The following is a 23,152-nucleotide window of genomic DNA, read 5'->3' as shown; positions in this document are numbered from 1 at the left end:
CCTATGCAGTGGGGAATGCTCCTCCTGTGAAACTGAGTCCCGTTGAGAGGAGGTGGTAGGGACAAGCTTTGGGAAGATTTCGGCTTGCAGGGAGAGATGGGAGGCGGTACAGTAGACTAGTTACCAGTGTGGGCTCCCACACTGGACTGACTGCTGGGGTCCACTTCCCAGCAAGGAGCTTGACCTCTCAAAACCTCTGTTTCCTTATCTGTAAAATGGGGATTATAAAATCAAGTCAGAGCTTCCCAGTTCCCAGATAAGGAATTTTCTTGACCTCCAGGCAGCTGGATGGGGCCTGGGATGGACAGCCCTGGGCTCAGGTTGTCCCTTCCAGCTTGAGCAGTCTAACCTCAGTCATTTACTCTGTGGCCCTTCTACCCCTTCCACTGTGTGCTGAACACATGAGCTCTTCTCTCTGAACCATGAAGTGAAAGCTTGGGATGCATTGGACTAAATGAAGCATGCAGGCAGAGGGTCATGGAGAGCAGATATTCTGGGTGGAGAGGAACAGCACGGGGCTTGCACGTATGGACTGTCCCAAATGTGTCTCTTTGGGGTACCTCGGATCCCTGCTCTCAGTGTCAGCATGTGGCGTGAGGATGATAACTACATTACGGAGTTTTTCACCCAGTAACTGATGGCTTAGTCATTAGAGAGATATTAATCTGGTGCTGTGTTGCTTGTTGATTTTAAGAGAAAGAACAGACCGTGGGGGAAGGGGCCTTTATTATGGTCGCTGTTTCTTTTCAAGTGACTGATAGGGGTGGTAGAGCAGCCGCCTCCCTCCCAATCCCTACGCTTGCCAGCCCTGCCCAGACTCAGGGTAGAATCTGGGGTTTCATCATGACACTCTCGTCACTGAGTGGCATTTTTGCAGGGTGCCAATCGTGTTGCATTTGGTGTCGCTATGAGGCCTCTCACCTGCCCCGTGAGTAAAGGAAGCAGGTGGTGGTTGCATCACTTTGACTTGTGAGACCACACGGCTGGTAAAAGGCAACACCAAGGCTGAAGGCCACACCACCCATCCCCAAGGCCTGGGTTTTTAATGTTAAATTACTCATGTGAATCAGCTTGATGGTGTTGTGTCTCCTTTACCCCACATATCTTCTGTTGTTGCCTATTTCATGTAAAAAGTGCATTCTGGGCACATCACTTTTCTAGACAGAAGAGTTGGTGGAATGGTGTCTCTAGAAGGGACACTAGGGGCTGCTGCTGAAATGGCTCCTAAAAAATAACCTGCCACCCCACCCCTACCCTGGGAAGTTAAGGGTGTTTTGTCCACTTGTTCATTCACCTCCACTCTTGCTGAAAAAGAGGGCTCCCCTGGGTGGCACAGGTGACTGCACTGCCGGCGAGGCTGCGGAAGGGGCTTGGTGCTCATGCAGGTGTCTCCTCTTCCCGGGAAGGAGGGCCTGGATGTGCCCGGTGGATGTTTGCTGACTGTCCTCAGGAGGCGGAGGCAGGACTCCCTCTCTACCCCTTCGAGTTTCTCACCCCTGTTCCTGCTGCCAGCCTTGACTTGACATGAGCTTGTTGTGCTGGGGGGCTGCTGGGCAGGGCTGCTGCAGCTTGCAAATGATCGGTATCTTTTCCATCCCATAGAGGCTGCTCCAGGCTTTTCTTTTCTCTCTTGACGAGTTTTCTTGTTTAAGTAAAAACTGCCATTTTCAACCTGTTTATCCCTTTTCCATCTGGATGCCCTGGATATGTACCCAAAGACTTCCTCTGCCACCAGCTCCTAGTGTTGCCTGCTTTCCTGAGCATCCCGTTGACACCACCTCTGCACGGGCATCTGCCCTGGCTGTCAGGACTAGATGAAAACATTCATTCAGTCAGTCAGCAAACATTCCCCAAGCACCAGATCTGGGCTGGGACCTATGCCAGGGACAGAGCTTACAAGTCAGGTCGGGCACAGGCCCTGCCCCCAGGGAACTCACAATTGGGTGAAGTGAGGAGGGGAGCGGGTGCCTGTTCATGGGGAGCTCAGAGGAGGCTGGATTCTGTCCTTCCCAGGAGATGAACTGTTCCTAAGAGCTAAGCTGCCTAAGTTTCTCCAGGTCGATTTTAGGTGGAAAAAGTGCTCAGATTGGATTCTCACATGTACTAGATGCTCAGCAAGGGTTTGAATTACTGCACTGGTTCTCAGATGTGGTCCTTGAACCAACACGCACCTCCTGGGAACTTGTTAGAAATCCTAACTCTTGCTTCACCCTAGACCTCCTGAAGCAGAAGCCCTCCAGGTGATTCTGATACTGGCTTAAATGTGAGAGCCACCAAGTTAATGAATAATTGTGAACTTAATGTATCTCCTCTTAGCAAGCCACCTTCCCTCCTCCCCTCCCCCAACACACTTGTATACACACACACACTCCCCCCCACACACTTATATATATATGCTCTACTCATACACTGTCTCCAGAGTGCAACTGATTCATCTGTTAACTCCCGCCCAATCAAACATGCCTCCACATACCCTTATCTCTAATTCTTTACACACAGTTGGAACACATCATAGTTGTTGGAATGATTTGAATCATTCAGCCACTGGTGCTGCCTTCTTGGCTTGCCTAGTGGACATGGAGCCAAGGCACTACCAGGAGAAAATGGAAGCAGAACTTCTTAAGCTGCCCTTGGCTCCACTGGTATGCCCAGGGCTGTGCACACAGTAGGTTCCATGGGTATTTATTCCTTGATGATGCCTAAGTGCCAAGCCATATTCTCCCCCATAAATTAAGCAGCCAGACAGATTTGAGATGCAGGCCCTGCTCTGTTCCCCATAGCTGAGGTTAGCACTCTGAAAGGTGACAGGCCTACCCCTGAAGACGATGCTGGTTTGGTTTGTGCTAAATTAATTCCAAAGCAACAGATGGGCAGTGACATCCTTTTGCATTAAAACTCCCCAGGCAGGTCACTGGGGCTGTTGGAGGAAGGGCTGTTACTCAGACACCCCCTGGGCAGTGATTACTTCTCTGGCTGACCACAGCTTTCCTTGTACACGTCCTGTCCTCCATTCTCCTGCCCTCCTCCTCACTCTTAAATTCCTCCTTCCATCCTTTCTTCTTTCTTTCTTGCTCTCTCTTCTTTTTTTCCAAAACTTATGCTAGAGGAGAAAAACCATCCTCTTTCAAATGGCCTAATGGTTGGGATTATAAATGAGTTGGCTCAAAGCACACCCCCTCTAAGAGCTGCCACTGAGGGAGAGCATTTCATTCTTGTTGTCCAGCCCAATTAAGATTCTGTTTACCCCAGCTTAATTTTCAAAGGGCTGTCCTTGCCAGCGAGCTGGTTCAGGGCTCACAGTAAAGGTGTTTCTCATGGCGTCCTGGGCTCTGGAGGGATAGGGAAGGGGCTGGATGGGAAAGGGGTCCCTGCTTTCTTCAGACAGGGGCTTTGTCCAGCAGGAGGGCACTTCTGGTCTTCATTCAGCCTGCAGAAAGTGAGAAGGTCCTTCTGAGGCTGAGGCATCCCATGAACGCCTCCTCTGTGACTCCAGCCCTCTTAAGGTTAACCCCTTCTTTGAATTTCAATGGAGAAAATTGTCTAGAGGCTACAGGCTAGCATTTTGTTTTATTCATGGGTAAATCTTTACTCAGCCCCCAGATTGTAAGCCCCCCAAGAGGGGACTGCATGTGGCACATAGCACTTAACACAACTCACACAACATGTGTGCTGAATTTAGGGGAATCTGGCAGAAAGATGATCCTGGAAAGAAACTTTCCCATGACTTTATAACACTGCCATATTGGCTTTCTTATCAGCTCATTTTAAAGGGAGTTCTGATCCATCTGGACATTATTGAAGATCTTTAAGGTTATAGGTAGTTGCTGTAATATATTGACCATCCCGCACAGTAGAACTCATGTCTTTACTCATGGAGCCCATTAGCAGAAAGGCTGCCAGGTCTAGTTGGGTAAAATATCGGCCAGAATGTGTGCGGTTCTCCAGCAAGCCTGGATCTATAGGATTCCTTCAGTGTGTTTTATGTCAGGTGTCCCTCTGGAGTGTCCTCTGACCCTCTGTTAAAAGTAGGGGGTGAGAACAAACTATGGTTATTAGGGGACAAAGGGGATGGGAAAGGATAAATTAGAGGAGTTCGAAATTTGCACTTCTTGGGAAGCAATGGAAATGTTAGGTATCTCGATTTTGGAGGTGGTTTCATAGGTGTTTACATCTATCAAAATTCATCAAGTTGTACATCTGAAATATGTGTAGTTTACTGTACAGAAATTATACCACAATAAAGTTGTTCAGGAAAAAAAAAAAGGCAGGGGCTGAGAGGGAGCAGTGAATGGGCTGACTTGCTCATTGTGAGTGGATGCTGCCTGCTGCCTGCTGCCTGCTGCCTGCTGCCTGCTGCCTGCTACCCTGGGGGGACCATGACCTCCTGCTGCTGGACCTAACAGGGCAGCGATGGAAGCACTGGAGTCTAGGCAAGTTGGTGTTACAAACACAGCAATTCTTCAGAAATCCCTGGTGGGCCAGACTGCTTGATATATTTACTCCTCTTTCCTTTTTAATAATTGATCTGTAATTCATATTCAGTGGATTTTATACATTCACAACGTTGTGCAATCATCACCACTATTTAATTCCAGAACATTCTCATCATCCCCAAAAGAAACGCAGCATCCATTAACAGTCACTCTCCATTCTCCCCTCCCCCCAGCTCTTAGCAACCACTAATCTACTTTCTGTCTCTGGATTTGACTATTCTGGACATTTCATATGAATGGAATCATACAACATATGGTCTTTGGGTCTGGTTTCTTTCATTCAGCATCATGTTTTCAAGGTTCATCCATGTTGTAGATGATATCACTACTTCATTTCTTTTTGTGGCTGAATAATCCTTGTCTGTCCTTTTTCTTCCTTTTTGTCAGTCGTCCTTTCACGGACATCCTGCCTGAGGCCCTGGGAACCATTGTCTGGGTTGCGAGGCCGAAAGCGAAGTTCTGCTGGTCACGCACTTCTGGTGCTGTCTTTGCCACGGCCTCTGGCAGGGGTGGGCTCTGGTCTCTCTACCCTTTCAGTGTTCTAGTTCTCTCTCTGCCTCTCTTCATAGCACCCCCCCCCATTCACACCCTTGTATCTTTTATTCATCATATATATGAGTGTTAAATCCAAGTGAGGTGAGGAACATAAAGATCCATCATTTAGGGTTCTTCCTCTGTAGGAGCTTAGTGTCCATTGGCAAGAGATGTATACAGTTGGCCAAAATGCAAGCAGGAAATGGGACATGCAAAGAACAGGTAAAGTGTGAGGAGTGTCATAAAGGTGCCAGGCTGCTTGCCTGGAGCTTCCCAGAAAGCCAGGGCCTCAGTGGGGCCATCATGACTCAGGAACTTGATTTTAGGGAGGCACTCATGCAGCATCAGATCCACGGGTCTGATTTGTGTTAACTCGTGGGAGATCCAGATAGAAGTAAGGTTGTGGAAGCATTAATTTACCATGTGATCTCGGTGGAAAAATGGACACAAGCCATAAACCAGGAGCTCACAAAGAAGAAAAACTAATAGCCAGTGAACACACAATATGCAAAGATATGCAAATAAAACCTTTTTTTCACTTATCAAGTTGGACAACATTGGCAAAATTGATACTCAAGAGTCAGGGAAGTGAATGCTTCATGTGCCTATCAGTAAAAACTGACATGATCCATTTGGAGATTAATTTGGCAAAGACACTTAAATTTTCGATGATCCATTCCTATGAATTTATGACAAGGAAACATTCATTCAGTGTACAAAAAGATTTATCTAAAACGACATTTTTCCCAGAGACGTTTATAATAGTGATAAGTTGTAAATACGTTAATGCATAATAAAAAAGATTTGTTAAATGATTGTATGATGTGTATTAGAATAATCATAGCCATTAAAAACTGCTTTCAACAAATATTTAAAGATATATGAAAAGGCTGATGGTGTGTTAAGTGTGAAAAAACAGGAATCAAAACTATATATGGCATGATTACAACTTTGAAAAATATGCATATGTATAATGTGTAAGAAAAATTAGAACAAAATTGTCAAAATGTTAAAGTGGTTGGCTCTAGTAGTGATACTGAATACTTTTAGAAATTTACTTCTTTATACTTTATTCTGTTTTACTCCAATTTTTTAAAAAAGTCACTTTATTTTTTATTAAAATTATATATGCAGATGATTTAAAGAGTCAACAGTTCTATAAGAGCCTGTTAAGGAGAAACCAAAGATCCGTCTCCACTTCCCTACAGAAAAGTCTTTTCCCACTCTCAATTTTTAGCTGTTTATTTCGGTAAAAAAAAAAAAAATCCTCTTTTGACTTTGCATCATGAATGATGAAGCTCTAGTTCCCTTTCGGACATACCTTCCACTTCCCATCCACCCATTCCCAGTAGCTATATTGTAATTTCTGTTTAATTACTGGTTCATAGTTTTATTTTTATCACTGTTAGCACAGTTGACCCATGTGGTGTACTATAATTACTTTTACCCCTTTGTGTGACTATTGGTTTTGCTGGAGTTACTGAGTATCTTGTTTCTTCCCTTGCTTAGTCTTCACTGCATGTCTGTTTTATCCCAAATGCCTTTCCATGCATTCCAACATAATCAGGTACTCTGCCAGTTTCTTCTTGGAGATGTCCCTTATGAGCCTGCTGACCTGCTCCGGGCTGGGCTAATTGCCTCTAGCCTGCTGCACAGCTGTCATCCTGGGATTTTCCTTCATCATTTTGGGGATTCCCTCTGGCTCTATCTCTTGTATTAGATCCCTATTTTTATTTTTCATGTCTTCTTGGTTTATTTCTTCATTTTGGTGGAGCATGTTTCTTGAGAAAAGGCATCGTAGGGAGAACTTTGGATACCTGGTATGTTTGAATTTCCTTCATACCTGATTGACAGTTTGCAAATAGATTGGAAATCATTTTTCCGTCAGAATTTTGAAGGCATTGCTCCATTGCCATCTAGCTTCAATTTATGCTGTTAAAAAGTCTGATGCCAGTGTGACCCTGGAAATGTTGTCAGGAACCTGGTTTTCCTCCTTGGAATTTCACACTCATGGTCTTCGGGGTAGAATCTAGCTGGCTATTGTAGGCTCTTTCACTCTGGAAACTCGGGTCCTTCAGTTCTGAGAAATTCTCTTGGCTCATTTCTTTGATTGCTTCACTTCCAGTTAATCTCTTCTGTTACACTAGAACTCTCAGTATTTGGCTGTTGGAGCTCTTGAGGTGGTTCTCTGATTGTCTTACATTTGCCCTTTCTGTGTCTTTTTGCTTTATTTTGGGGAAAGCTCTTTAATTTTATCATCCATCCCCCTTCTATTATATTTTTCTTTAAATGTGATTCTGTTTTTAATTTTCAAGAATCTTTTCCTGTTCTTGGATGTTCTTTTTTTTTTTTTTTTCCTTTAGCATCTTCTAAGTTTGGTTTGGCTTGCTTTTGGTTTGAATATCTTCTGTAATTTCTCTGAGGATATTAATGATAGGTTTTTGAAGTTTTTTGTCTCCCTGTAGAGTCTCTCATTTTGATCTTTGTCTTTTGTGGCAGTTCCTCAGGTGTCTGCTCCTGTTTGTGAGAGTGGCCCTGGGGAACGTGGGAAGCTCTGTGTATCCATGGGTCTGGATGACTCTGGCCTTGACTGATGGTCTCGGTTTCTTAGCCTCAGCACCATTGATATTTTGGGCTGGATAATTTGTTGTGGGTGCTGTCCTGCGTGTTGTAGGATGCCTAGCAGCACCCTTATTGTCTTCCCATTAGATTTCAGTAGCACCCTACCCCAGTTGCGATGATCAAAAATGTCCCCAGACATTTCCAGATGTTACCTTGGGGCAACATCACCCCTTGTTCCCCTTACTCCAGTTTGAGAACCGCTGCTATAGGGTGATCTGTCTGGACCTTTTCCTTGGAGAACCGGTAATGTCACATTTTGGTCCTTCCATTTGGGCTGGTCATATTCCCCAGAAGAGAATCTCCCACTCTTCTGTCTGAGTGGTTGCTGCTGGGCTGCCTGGTGGTTCTGGGGTTGGGGGGATGAGTGGAGGAAGCAGGGTAGGGGTCTCAGTTTTCAGTTGTACCCTGGCCTGTGTGTTCAGCGTGTTAAACTGAGCCTGGTGTCCTCCTACGCAGGGAACTCTCTGGTCTACCCTTTCCAAGCAATAAATATCGTCTGCCTTTCGTCAGGGTTGGGGAGAGTGTTTATCATGCTAGAGAACAGGGTCTGGGGCTTAACTGCTTCATAAGCCACTGTCGATCTGCCCTCCTGTTTGTGGCTCCACCTTCAAGCCACTTTCAGAACACACCGCTCCAGTTCCCACACCTTTAGGGGGTTCTGTTGTGCAGAACGAGATGCTTCTTAACTTTCCCCTCACTGCTGGCCCAGAATTTGGCGACCAGGGTTTTCTAAATCAGTTCCTACTTGTTCTTTTGCCTTCCAGCTTCTAAAATTGTATGGCTCTTGTCTCCTTTCCTGTTTGCTTTGTCCTGTGGCTTTGTGCCCCCCGCCCCTTTTTTTTAATTGCTATACATATCAGAGGATTCTGAAGAGATCAGAGATAAATGCGTGTGTTCAATTGGCTGGGATTTAACTGAATTCTTCTCTAGTTTTGTTTTTTTTTAATAATTAGGAAACATAAATATGAAGAGCAGAGTTCTAGTGATAGATATCTTTTCAGTGCCTGTTATCCCATGTACCTTTCCTTAGCAGCAGAGATATGTGGAAAAATGAATTCATAGGAAGCTTTCTTGGGATTCAGGCTTTGGAGCAAAAGATCTTAGAGGAGATTTGAATTTCTTCTGGATCCTGGAACCACGTGATGAGCTATCCCTTCCACAAGAGAGCTCGGCTTTCTAGTGTCCAGGATCTGTGTGTGCACCATGTCCAACAGCTTACCATTGGGCAAATCTGGATGGACAGGAATATTCTAACTCTGCAGTGTCTCCTTTGCCAGACTCTGTGTAGAGTCTGTGTAGTCAGTGACCTTTCAGTTAACATTTTTTCAGACAGGCCAAAACATCCTTTATTAGGTTACAACATCCTTTAGTTACGTTTTAGTCACCTTGATTAGATTTGGGTGTTTTCAAGCATCTCGGTCATCTCTTAGTAATGACCTATATTGCAGATGACTAATAATGATTATGGTTTAATTTTCATTAACTTCTCAACCTGTAGCCTTATGTCACGTTATTGGGGTGTCCTACGATAGTTCCCCTCCGTTAACTACACCTATAGGTATTAATGACATTGGGAGGCAGGAAGGGGCACTTCCAGCTCTGGAGATGGTGGAGGGGGTGGTGGGACAGTTTTTCTAGGTGAGAAGGTGGCTTGAGTGTTGTATGGATTTGGGGTGGGGAGAGGCACAGGTAGGACAGCGTATTCTGTGCAGCCTTTTCCAGTCCTCAGGGGTGGACATCCTCCCTCCTGTGAATTTCTGCAGCATTTAGCACGTGTGTCTCTTGTCACTAACCTTGTGCCTACAGTGGAGGCTTTCTTTGGACCTGTTTATCCCATTTAATCATAACAACAACCTTCTGAGGTAGATGATATTATCTACCCCTCCCCCTGCCTTTGCTTTAATGGCTCAGAAAACAGACACTGAAATGACTTGTATGGGCCACAGGTATGGCCCACGAGAGGCAACGCCAGACCTTAGACAAGGCCCTCCGGCTCCAGATCTGTAATTCATTATTCTACTTAGTGACTTCCCTCTGCTGCCAGCCCTTACTGGGTTGCTTCACTAAGCTAGTAGCTCTCTGAAGGGAGATGTATGCTGTCTGATTTTCCAGGAAGCACACAACCCAGACTCTGTAAAGGAGCTGACGTGATGGACTGCAGGCTGGGCAGGACTCAGCTTAGTGGGTTATACAGGGCAAGGCTAAGAGCAGGAACCCTGCCGGTTCCTGTGTAGTTTGATGAGACTGTAGGGTCCACACCTCTAGGGTTGTTAACCACCGCCCCCCGCCCCAACTGCTCCAGCCACAGTCTCACCAGCACTTCACCCACTGCCCAGGGCTCAGCTGCTGCCCTCTACCCCAGATGCAGGGATGACAGCTCCTGTCCCAACATGGCCTCCAAGGGTTTTATGAGGATCGCAAAAGAGAATGAACATTCAAAACACTGAAATGACTGGTGTTTTTCTTGTAAAGTGTTTTTGTTTCCTTGTCTGCCTGTGGTGTTGCTTCTCTTTGATTTTGTTCCACTGGCTTGGTTCACTTTGGTCAATGTCACGTCTTCCTAGCCAGGTTCTCTCTAGTAGGCCATCCAGCTCCTGGATTGGCTAAGCTTCTGGGAGCACAAGGATGCTGGTGCAAACGTGGGTCCAATGAACATTTTACAGGCAGCCACTGAAAAGCACCTGCATTTGTGCAGCAGCCGGCGTGGGCTAGGTGACCATATCAAAGTCCATGTGCATCCTGACTCTTCTTCGCTTCTCAGGTCTTGTTAACCATTGTTGTAAAAATATATATTGGAGGTATATTGGTTTAGCTCTTTTCAGTTATTTTAATAAAATCTCTGACTTCAGTTCTTGCCTGCTCTATAAAATATATGCACTTAGTGAAGCAGCCAAACATCTCAGCATTTTTCACAAAGTCGATTTTACCCTCCACCCTTATTTTCCACCGATTTATTCCTCTGTGCCAAGTCTGCTGAAACTGAATGGAGAAGGAGCACTGCTGGGCATGGTGGTAAGCGCACAGCCACCACACCTGCTACGTGCCTGTCATACCTTAGCTCATTTCATCTTCCAACAGTTTAGTCCATTTTATAGATGAAGGGAACAGAAACTTGTCTGAGGCTACATAGCCAGTAAGACTGTGATTCAAAGAGGTAATAGATCTTGTGTCCAAAACCTATGATCTACTGCTTGCTTAAAACTGAGGGGCCAGGAGGGTCCTAAACTAGATGTTAGGAGAACTGCCTTTCTGCCTGGCTCTCCTATGACTTTGGACAAGTGATGAGTTTCTCTGAGCCTGTTTCCTCATCAGCAGGAGCAAGAGGCTCTGTGCTGCGAAGTGAAATAAGGCTAGGGTCACCTGATGTGGGGACTCAATAATAAGCCTGGAATAGAGCTCTGTGGGGAGCCTGCTGTAGTACAAGAATGCCGGAGCCAAGACGGAGATGGAGGGGAGGAGATGAAGAGGGTGATGCAGAACAGGCAGAGTGAGGGGTATGAAACACGCACGGAGGAGGGTACGCTGTGCTCCACAACACGGAAGCGTGTCACAGTGATTACTGTAGGTCCTGAGGAGTTGATGCCTTGGGTATTTCTGCCAAGGACTCCCTGCAGGGGAAGGGTATTTCTGCCGTGTGCAGCACCTCTCTGAATTTCAAAGAAATCTCTGTGTGTGCATACGCATGTGTGTGGGTACCCACAGGTCCCAGCTCTGCACCCTTGTGGACCTCTGTGTATTTTCCTTGAATTAAGGTGAAATTCACACAGCATTAAATTAATCATTTTAAAATGTACAGTTTGGTGGCATTTAGTACATTCTCGATGTTGCACACCCTCCATCTCTCTTGAGTTCCAGAAGACTTCCATCCCCCAGCAGAAATGGTGTGTACTTTTTAAAAGGTCTCTCTTGTGAAAGCATATTTGAGAACTGAGTTAGATCATCCCTATTTCGCCTACCTGCCCAAAGCCTTCCTCCCTCGTCTGCTGGTACCATGTGTTTGCCCAAGGAGTGTGGTGCGAGTACTCATATTCCAAATGGGCTTGTTAGTCATGGCCTCACTCCTCCGCGCAGCGTGGCTGCCTTATACGAGCACGAAGAAAAACAGCGTTTCAGGCTTTATCAGAGGGTCTTGTCTTGCTTCTTGACTGCTTGTTCTTAGTATATTTTAAGTCCGTGTGTAACGGTGTCTGCCAATGAGAGACTTCAGTCTTTGTAAGCCTCTTCCTTGGCATTAAAGGCAAAGGAGGTAGGTGTTAGTCTATAGTCAAAGAAAATGGTATTTCCTCTGGATGTGGCCCATCCTTAACTCCCAATTCTGTTGGTGCCCTCGCCCCATGGGAAGCCCAGGTGACCTGCCTCCACGGCGCCCAGGGTCCTCTGTAGCTCAGGTGTTGAAGGGGTTTGAGGGCTGCTCCTCTGGACATATCAGGCCTGGTACTTCTGCATGCCTCCCTCTAAATAGTTAATTCTGGGTAGCATCTACTCCCTTGTGATACAGGGACCACAGCTCTGGCCAGGGGAGAGGAGGTCCTTGAACAGTCTCTGTGAGTTGCAAAGAGGGCCAGTGAGTGGCAAATCCTTCCGTACTGAAGGAGGGGGAGGAGCGAGGGAGGGAGAGAGAGAAGAGGAGCAGCAGAAGGAGAAAGGGTGAGAAAGGAGCTACCTTCAGGAATCTAGGGAATACTTCACTCTGGTGGACTATTTAGGTCACGTGCCCACCCAGGAAGCAACCCCTGGCACACCTGGGAGTTACTGTGGGTTCGGTTCCAGGCCAAGCATTGAAGTGAATGTCACAATAAATTGAACATATGAATTTTTTGCTTTCCCAGTACACAGAAAAGTAATGTTTTCACTAGATTCTATTAAGTAGCAGTAGTATTATGCCTAAAACAATGTAGATACCTTAAGTTAAAAAATAATTACTAAAAATGCTCACCGTCATCTGAGCCTTCAGCAAATTCTTAGTTGTAACATCAAAGATCAGTAATCACAGATCACTGTAGCAATGTAATAATGATTTTAAAAGTCTGAAATATTACAAGAATGACCAAAATGTGGCACACAGACGCGAGGTGAACAAGTGCTGTTGGAAAACTGGTGCTGATAGACTTGCTGGATGCAGGGTTGCCACAAACCCTCAATTTATAAAAAATGCAGTGTCTGCAAAGTGCAATAAAGTGAAGAGCAGTAAAATAAGGTCTGCCTTTGCTTTGTCTGGGGAGGAAGAGATTGAGTCCCTTAGATAACCCAGGGATGGCTTAATTCTGATTGGACTGCTTGGGCCATAGGCTCACCCTGGAACCAGTGACTTCGGCCTGGGGGTGGGGAATGAAACTCCATGATTGGCTTAAATCCAACCAGGATTTCTTTTAGCTAAATATGGGGTCAGACTCCCCAGGGGCATGTGTCTGGGTAGAGGAGAGGTGGGTCCTGAACTAAATCAGTTTGGGTTAGAAGGAGCAAGTAGGAGAAGGATGCGGAGCAGACAGCCTGCCTAGGTAAAATAAAGGTCAAGACGATGGAAAAAAGGCAGTGGTGAAAAACAGTAGCAGGACGTAAAATGCTGTGGAAGAATTGCTCAGTCTGAGACTCTGCTCCTTAGGGCTTGTGTTACAATTCAGGAAGGTGGGTTGGACCCATTGGTGCCCCACAGAAAAATGGCCCTGATGTCACGAGGCAGTTGGATTCTTGTATGAAAGTGGTGACAGTAACCTAAAAAAAATTCGCCTCTTACTGGAGAATTCAGACGCTTTATCCGCGGTCTCCAGCTTGGTAGCTGGTGAAGGAGGTGCAGACCATTCTTCTGACTGCACCTCCCACTGCTACCCTCATTCATTCAGCAAGAATTTAATAACCAGCTACTATAAGCCAGGCTTTGGAGAATAGTCCTCTGCCCTCAGGGAGTCCTGTGGAGGAAACAGACAAGAAAGGAGGCAGTGATACTACAATGTAAAAAATGGGATGACAGGAGAAGCCCAGGTGCAACCGAAGGACCTCTCTGTGCACATCATTTTAAGTCAGTATAACTTCCTAGCAGTAATATAGAGAAATAAAAGGAAAATAATTCATAATAAAAATATTTATTTCAGTATTATATTCCTATGTTCCCAGGGCTCAGTACTCCAGAAATCATAATGAAGTAGTCACATGCCTACATCTATAGGCAGAATGACCACAAATGCCCCAGCTCCAAAAGTTAACTAACGTGGTTGTGTTTTTGTGGTAATTTGAGTACTGAGAGCAGTATTGCCAGTGGTGTGCAGCTTTCTACAGTGGTAAGGAACTCCTGTCATGTTTTAAACAAAATAAAGTAAATGTCCTTTTCTCTTAATATACAGCAGAGTTAGGTCCTAGATTCAGGTTGTTATAAAAGGGTTTCTCATATTCATCAGTGCCTAGCAGTATACGCATCAGTCATGCAGGACCGGGGACTGTGTCTCCTTACACAGGTCATGGAGCACCCTGGCTCCCACCCCTAAATGCTGGTAGAGTTCCCCCATTCATGTGGACAATCAAAAACCCCTCCCACATTTCCACAGTGTCCCCAGGACATAGAGTCATCCTGCTCTGGTTAAGAGGCTCTGGTCTCTCCTCTGCTGTACTGTGAACTCCATGCGGTGGGGTCCGTGTCTCTCACTGGAGCACACACAGTGTTAAGCACCCAGTGGCCAGCTATTTGTTGGAAAAGATGAATGCATCGCTATTCCATCAACATGAAACTCATACCAAAAAAGTTAGAAAAGGAATATGCCACACAGACGTGTGACCTGACATTGCTCTTCTTTCTGCATGCTGACCTCTGTTTTAGTGAAAGAGACTTGTAATTATAGCTCCAGACAATGTAGAATTTCAGCTCTAAGTCCTTTACAATGAAGGAAGTCGTCTCACCGTGTACAAAAGAAATTGCATTGGCTTTGAAATTGTGGTTTGTCTTTTTTTGGAAAGTCAGGCTTGTCTGTTGAAGAGCTCAAAAGCACTTGACCAGCTCTCTCCTGTATCTTCACATGTGTATGCTATATTTATCCTCCCCTCACAAATGGGGAAATGAAGCTTGCCTAAGGGCCATATTTAGCTAGGTTTGATCCTCTGCCTTGTGGGGTCAGCTTCGATAAAACAGAATCCTAAAACTCAATTTTTATGCAGTAGTTTAAACTTCCACCCACATTAAATCTGTTACTAGGGCCGCTCGCAAGGGTAAAAAGTGTTATTTGGAGCATTTTTAACCATGCGACGTGGCAGTCTAGTTCAGTCCCCTCCTTTTAGAGATGAGGAAGTCAGGCAGGTCCATGCGACACGGTTAGCTAATGGCAGAGCCTGTTCAGCTGTCTGTCTTTCTGCTCCCACATATTTCAATTTTTGTCCTTTTTTTTTTTTTTCCTCCAGCTAACCTAAACAGGAGTTAGTCAGGCAGCCAAAAGGAAGATGCTAATAGAAAAGAAACCAAAGATCTGGCTCACTAGCTCCTAAATAATTAGTAAATTAATTGGGAGACAGACATTATAATCGGAGTATATAAAGATGACAATTGCTGAAAGTTAAAAGCAAAACCTCCATTTCAGAAATTCTTTTACCAAGAGCTAATCAGACCAGTGATATGTAAATACTACTTCACAACTAAACAGAAGGTTAAAAAAAAAAGAAGGAAAGAAAGAGGAAAAAAAAAGCCAAATATTTTTTAAGTTTTTGAAAAATAGTAACCTCTTAGAAATTTGTAGCACTTAAAAAAATTCTCCTCAAATTTTATTTAGCCCAACTGTAGTAGGAGGTGTTGGGCAAATTCAATAAACTCATCATTGATGCATTTTGAACCAAAGTTACCAAAATACTCTCCAAAAGAATCCAAACCAGCTTCCTAGAAAAACAGTTATTTTTAAGGGGGTGAAAAGTGGTATTTTCACTATACAAAATTAGATACAAAATGAACATGAAAGCCACAAAAGGGCTACACAGAGGAAATGAGGTTTCATAGACTACTGTTACCAAGAATTATTATAGAAATGTTGATAATTTATAAGATTATGACAAAACATTTTTCATCTTCAGAAGCTACCTCCAGTCCATGTGTCCTCTTGGCTTTAGTATAGCATCCTTTTGGGGTTGGAGTGATTCAAGAGCCATGCCTGATACCTATTTTGGGATTCTCACCAAAAACAGATGTTTCAGATGGAGATTACTGCTTCTCCAGTCACCACAAGCCACCAGTTGTCAGGGACAGTCTTACTTTGTTGCCTTACATTTTATATATCTCTTAAAATAATCAGAAGCTGTTTTAGACTTTAGAAGTCTTCGGCTTGTCTGTTAAAGAATTATTCCACTGTGGTCCCACTTTTTCTCATTCTAGATTCATACTTTTATAGGTATGGATAGATGGCTATTTTCTGAATCAAAATGACATGTTGGATTATTCAGAAGTATAATACATGCTTATAGCACTTTATAGTCTTCAAAGCATTTGTCACTGATAATGTCCCATTTTACAGACTGATAAACAAAGGCTCTAAGAAATAAGTGACTTGACCAAGGTCACATGCTAGTAGGTCATATATGTTCCAACCCTCTCCATTCTGTAAGGCCCAACTCAAATGCCAGCTCTTCTAAGAAGTCTTTTCTTAGCATCCCCTAATTACTGCCCTTGGTATGCACCACGTTCTGACTTGTAATATAGTGTTTCCATACACGTGTCTCCCTTGCTGTGAACTCCCTAAGAGCAGACTGTTATAAATGTTTGTGTCTCTTCCCAGCTATCAAGTTGTCCTCCTCGGTGCTAACTTTAAGCATGTTCCAAGGTTAGCACTGCAGTTTCTTCTCTAGGCTGTGGCTTGGAGGTCTGCATAGTTGTAGGGAGGCCTCCAGGTACATTGTGGGTACTGTTGCTCATTCGGGTTTGTGGCCATATTTCTAACCTACAGATATCTTGTGAGAGCTTTGCAAATGTTTCTGAAGTGCTTTACACATCAGAAATGATCTGTATCTTGCTCTTCCTTCATTTCCCTGATGGTTGCACATTCTGGGCACATAGTAGGTGATTATTAATGTTTCTTGGATTAAGTACTTATATATTTACCTGCTCCAGTGTACACTTTCCCATATTTGACTTTTGATATGTACACATCATGAGTTCCCAGTTGAACTCTAAGCTCCAGACGGATGATTATTGCTTTTATTTGTGTGCACCTGTCCTGAGAACATCTTTCATGCAGTATGATCTCAATACAACTTCGCTAACTGATGTTCAGTGACCAGTGTGTGACAGTATAGCGCAGAAAGCATGCAAGGCCAACACTGTCCTGTGTGAGAAGTTTCGCTGAAAATACATATTTAAATAGGCATACACATGCTAAAAACATGTATGTTAAACAGAACTCACTAAGTGGGAGAGAGCACCGAGGTTCACATGAAGGGGACAAAAGTGGTGCAGAAGTGGGGACGCCCCTGGGCACTGCTGGCTAAGCTGGACATAGAAAGGGGTCTCCCGACTGATGGCCATTTACTTCAGTTCTCTGTTACACCAGAAGGTGTTTTGTTTCCTCTCAGCACATTTCGTTGGTCTCTTATTGTCTGTGGATTCTTGTCTGATTGTCAGTGCTTAGGGTGAAGCTTGTCATCATCACAGGTTAAGCACTCTTGAGGAGAATGGAGAGCCTCATCACTAAGCTACCAGAACACACTGTTAAAAAAAAAAAAAAAAGATACCTCTGGTCCTTAGCCAGTTGCTAAGAAGCTAAAGATTTTACTAAGCAGTTCAACAGTCCTGTTGACCAAATTCCTCATTGTTTTTCCTGGTTCTGATGTAAGACAGTTGTCTTTAATACACTTTAATGCATCTAATACACTGCAGCATTCCAGTTACCAAGCTGAAATGTTTAAATACCTACCTTTTAAAAAATTTTTTGAGCTAAAATAAAATTGATTTGTGAATTAGGAGGACACTAGAGAATTGGCTTTGAGAAGTTCTGACTTTGGTAAGTGGCTGTTTAAGAGTAAGGGCAGTTCCACATTTACCTTTCTTTGTATTGTCAAATTTTAAATATATAGCTGGAAATGAAAGATTTGCATGCTTCAGTTTATTTATCCCTAAACCTAAAATTTCACATTAAATGTACTCAAGATACTGCATAGTAGATATAAACAATTTTATATGATGCAGGGTGCAGTATGCACAGGGGGTGATTTATTTTTTTAATTTGGTATCTATTATTAGACTTCTAATTACTCAGGCTGGATGGAAGCAGAGAGGTCTCATTCTGATAATAACTGCCAATTATTTAGCTGGAGATTACAGGCAGAAGGAGTTCATTGTAGATAGTTCAGATTTAAGAAGGAACATTTCTTTCCAAGGAGTTCTAAACATACTTGTCTTTATTTGTTTTTAAACCCCAGTTCTTCACATTTTAACTATTCCAACAAAAACCTACAATTTAACAAATATCTAGAAATGATTAGTTTCCCTCCTTTGTGGCCACATCTCTGGTTGAAGTCAGTATTCACTATGGTTATGAAAGGAATCCGTATAATAGACTTATGTTCTATAGGATATTTGGATTAATATTATTAAGCATTCCTAGAGAACTTTGCATTTACATACTTTTTATTTCTTGTAATACCTTCCTAGACAAAGAGTGCACGTTCTATTTCCCTGATGAGGTAAAATTTTCATTAAAAAATCTAATTTGATTTTCTTAAAAAATATATAATTCTCTTTTTTTGGTTACATTTTAAATAGTCTTAAGGCTCTTGAGTCCCCAAATGACTAATTAGTACAGTAATAATATAGCATTCTCTTTTATTAATCTGAAAATTATACCATCCTCCAGAGACCCCAGTTTGATTTGTGTGTTTTGATGCCAGTATAGAAAATTTAACTTCTTGCTAAAGGAGTTTCTCCTCTGTGGTTGGAGAGAGATGCAAAGTCAGGACTGATGGGACCCTGCGTGGATTTGCAGAGACTGGGAGAACCAGCTTCCCGCGGGATGAGAAATTTATGTTAAAGCGTTGAAGGAGTTCCTCCTGGCACTGTGCTGAGTGCCTTAGTTGCTGCATTATTCCATTTATTCCTCATAATCCTGTGAGATAGTGTCCTCATTTCTAATTCTATGAAAATTGGATCTGGAAATGTGGATGAGGAGAGATTTGTGGCAAGAGCACCCCATCCCGCAACCTTGCTGCACCTAAGTTTGCTCAGGAGCAAACTGCTAGGTAGTTGCCAAGTGGAAGGCCACGATTAAGTGCAGTCCTTTTCGTTCCCCTTCTCAGCAGGCAGCTTGTGAAACAGGCAGTGGCGTACAGAAAATATACTTACTGCACCGAATTGTGCTGTTTAACACATAAACTGATTTTTGAAACATGCTATATTTTTGATAGTAGTCCTCTTGTAGTAACTGACTGGAGTTTCAACATGTTTCTTGCCCACTCGATGTCTTCATTAATAATTTCTTCATTAGCACTTCTTCATTCCAAACCATTTAGAGGCCTACCCTTTTAAAAATAACTGGTCCAGAAGACTGGGGATGGCATGTCCCTTTTTGTCCTGTACAAGCCAACACCTGAGAAATCTTTCAGTGCCCTTGGCTACAGACTGTAGGTGTGCCCTTTGAAAGCATCGCAGAAAAACCAAAAGGTTAATGCCAGAGTCAAGGGTTTGAGATAATAATATGCTTGAGTTGAACTTATAGTAAGAAAAACGTCAGAAGAGGACATGAAAGGAAGATCGTTCCAGGAGAGAAATACTACGGCTGAAACTCCAGGTGCAGGGCGTTTTTAATGTGCCTTCAGCTCCACAGTCCTGCAGTTGTAGTAGCGAAGCGGGTGGCGGCTTAAGGCCAAAAATAGAGTTTCCTTGAAACCAGATGAGAGGCAACCCCTGACAGAAATGGAATCCTGACTCTGTTCGTGCGCTAGAATGTAAATAAACAGAATTTTGTGTCATAGGTAAGAGTCTAAGCAAAACAGGAGCTTCACTGCCTTTTGTGATAGATGCTAACACAGCCATCGATAGCACAGCCCTTCTGCAGAATATGAAGCAGCAGTTTAAAATTACTTGGAAGTCTAACATATTCTGGTCTGGAACCATCTCCAAGACGTGCTGAAGGGTACAGAGCAATGTGGAGTGCATGATCTCTTCTAGGTACAGATGTTTAAATATGTACAGTTGTAGGCATACACACACACAGAAAGTAACTGGACAGACACATATGAAGAATACATTTCAGGACAGGAATGGACATTGTGGAGGAGGGGAGTTTTGTGAATTTACTTCATGTTTCTGTCTTTAAGTTTTCACACATATGCATGCGCATACACACAACTATACAAACAAGGAAAGCAGAGATTTAAGGTCTCAGTGGAGACATATGGGGTTTAAGGCGTAGGTTCTGCAGCACCATGCCTGGGTTTGTATCCCATCTCCTTGACTTGCTATATATACTTCCTCACACAGGTTATTTAACCTGGCAAACATTCGGAACACAGTATTATTTATTATAAATGACAGTACTTAGACCTCTAGTTACAGTCAATTCTGTGTTTAAACTTTCCAGTTAAAAATGCTTCCAGGGACAACGCTCATAATCACAGTCTATTTTCTCAAGGTTTCATTGTAGCTGTTAATGATATTGTCATATGTTTACCCCACTGGTGTTCAGAACTTGCAAAGGAAAAGCAACAAAAACAGGCGGGATTATCTTGTTTTATGCAGAATGCCATGCGTTCCATGTGTGGGATAGTCCTGACTTAGCTTCTTTGACCATCTAAGCTAACGTACGTAGTATTAGTAAACTATAGAAATGGAAATAATGAAGTTTTTCTTTCTCCCTTAGGAAGACTATGATCGTCTGAGGCCTTTATCTTATCCAATGACTGATGTCTTCCTTATATGCTTCTCTGTGGTAAATCCAGCCTCATTTCAAAATGTGAAAGAGGAGTGGGTACCAGAACTTAAGGAATATGCACCAAATGTACCCTTTTTATTAATAGGAACCCAGGTATGCCTGCTTTGATTTTACCCATTTATGAAATACTCTCTCTGGCCTGCCTTGTGGTGTTGCTCTCAGACAAATGGTCCTAAGGTTTAGCAAATGAGATACATGTTCAATCTCAGTTGTTAGTTATAATAAATTCTGTCACATTTTTGGAAAAAGTAATATCAAAAGAAAGCAATTACTGTATTAGCTGGTTTTAAAAAATTAATAAGTTCTTTTGTAATCTTTTTCTGATATGTGGGGATTAAATAGGACTATGTGCTTTACCTTTAAAGACTTATGATATTATGAGACATTATTCACCTTTCTTAACTAGATTGATCTCCGAGATGACCCCAAAACTTTAGCACGACTGAATGACATGAAAGAAAAACCTATATGTGTGGAACAAGGACAGAAACTAGCAAAAGAGGTAATACAACCTTTACAGAGTTAAAAAAAAAATGTGAATGAAGCCAAGGTAATAACAGAAGCTAACATTTATTGTGCATTTACTGTATGCCGGGCACTGTGCAGTGTTTTACATGCATTAGATCATATAATCCCTGCATCGACTCAGTGAGGTCGGTCTGCCTAGTTCTGCTGTTTTATGGAAGAGAAAACGGAGGGGTGGCAATGTCGGGTAACTTGTCAGATAACTTGTAAGGTCCCTCAGGTAATAGGTGGCAGAACCGGGCTTCAGTCCAGGGTTGACTCCAACACCCTGGCTGCACTGCTAACATCTTCCCACAAAGTCATGTGTAGAAAGAGGCATCAGAAGAAGGGGCTTCTAAACCGTATAAACATTTGTGCCAAATCAGGCTCCATCCTTAGTGAGGACTTATGGAGCAGGTAGTGGAATGGAAGAGGTGGACGTTTAAATCTGTAGTTTAAAACAAAAAAATTATAGCTAGGTTGGAAACGAAATGTTTTGAATTTTCTTCCAATCTTTTTATGAAAGATAGAAAATATTAGCATTCTAAAATACGTATAACTATGATGCACGTAATACCTTTCAACTTACATTCTTCCTTTCCCCAAAGCGAGGCTTCCTTTTTTTCTCCTTTTGGCCCTAACATTATTGGATTCTATTTTTTTCAATGTTATGACTTTAATAGGACTTTTGTGAAAACAGAATCTAATAAAATTTTTTAAAAATCCTCTCAGGAGGCATTGGAAAAGAAGAAAACTTTTTGGAGGACTGTTTTTCCTAAAGCAAAAGATAAATAGCTTCATGAACAAGTCTCTTTAGAAATTCCAGGTATTAAATTCTGTGGAGAGAAGGAATTTCTTAATGTCATAAAGGTAAAAGTCATAAATGAAAATAGTGATGATTTAACTACAGAAAAATTTAATACCACATCAAATGCCAGAAATAAAATTAAAACTCATTTAACAAACTTGACATTTATGGCAGAAAAATGGGTTAATATCCTTAGTGTACAGGAACCCCTCGCATATGGATAAATCAAAAAAAGACATATATATTCCAATAGAAAAGAGCTAAGAACATCAATGGGAGTCTTCAAAAATTGCAGATTGCCACTGGAGATAAGAAATATGTTCTTACTCATTCGTAGTCAAATGTAAGTTCAATTTCCATCTATAAAATTGGCAAAAAAAAAAGACATTAATTATAATACCCACTGTTCCGAGAGTGCAAGGAAATGGGCACCTATTGTCCTGTTGGTCATTGAGCAAAAGCAGTCTTGACAATATGCAAAAGCCTTGAAGTCATGTACACTTTTGATCAAACAATTCCATAGCTAGGAGTTTATCCTAAGAAACTTATACAACATGTGCTTGAAGAGATGGCTAGAAAGTTGCTGCATTGTTTATAATAGGAAAACAGAAATCCTGCATCTATTGAAAGTTTATACCAAGATACCTGTTGAGATGTTCACGTTTATTATGTAGTGTAAGAAGAAAAAGTGGTTGCAAAAAAACAATATGATCCCATTTCTAGACCGGTCAGTGGCATTTGGCACAGTTGGTTCCTTCTTGAAACACTTTTACTTGGCTTCCTTGAATGCCCGCTCTTGGGCTTTCTCGAAACCCTCTCATTGGCTTCTCCTCCATCTCCTCATCTCCTGGCTGTGAATGTTGTAGGGCCCAGGGATCAGCACTCAGCTTCTTGGACGTCTTCCATTCTATACCCACACTCACTCTCTAGGCCTGGTGAGCTTCTATCAGTCTTGTGATTTGAACGGTCTTCTATTGAGACCCCCAAATTTCTCTCTGCAGCCTGGCCCTCTTCCCTAAACTCTAGACTCGGTTATCCAGCTGTTCATGTGACAAGTCCATCTGGGTAGTAAGCATCGCAAAATTAATATATCTGAAACAGAATTCCTAATTTTATCCTCCAGGCCTGTCTTCCCAGCTACTCAGATCAAAAATCTTGATGTCACACTTGACCTTGCTCTTTCTCGCATATCATACAGCCAACCCTTCAGCAAAACGTATTGTTGCATCTTCAGAATATATCCAGAATCCAAAGGCTCCTCACTGTCCCCTCCTCTGTCAGCCTAGTTCAGGCCCCCTCCCTCT

The 23,152-nt window shown here is 42.9% G+C and overlaps 1 protein-coding gene across 1 annotated transcript in view; it reads left to right on the top strand.

Annotated features, from left to right (window-relative positions):
* RHOQ (ras homolog family member Q) overlaps positions 1–23,152 on the top strand; it is a 35,299-nt gene that overhangs the window by 7,557 nt on the left and 4,590 nt on the right. Inside the window, exons 3-4 of the mRNA XM_072937780.1 lie at positions 20,465–20,629; positions 20,943–21,038. Coding sequence (XP_072793881.1) covers positions 20,465–20,629; positions 20,943–21,038 — 261 coding nt within the window. The remainder of the gene's footprint in view (positions 1–20,464; positions 20,630–20,942; positions 21,039–23,152) is intronic.

The sequence above is a fragment of the Vicugna pacos genome, chromosome 15, assembly GCF_048564905.1.
Source record: "Vicugna pacos chromosome 15, VicPac4, whole genome shotgun sequence".
In the NCBI taxonomy this organism is placed as follows: Eukaryota; Metazoa; Chordata; class Mammalia; order Artiodactyla; family Camelidae; genus Vicugna; species Vicugna pacos.
Note: the sequence above shows the minus strand (reverse complement) of the source record. Positions and strands in the feature narration are given on the sequence as shown.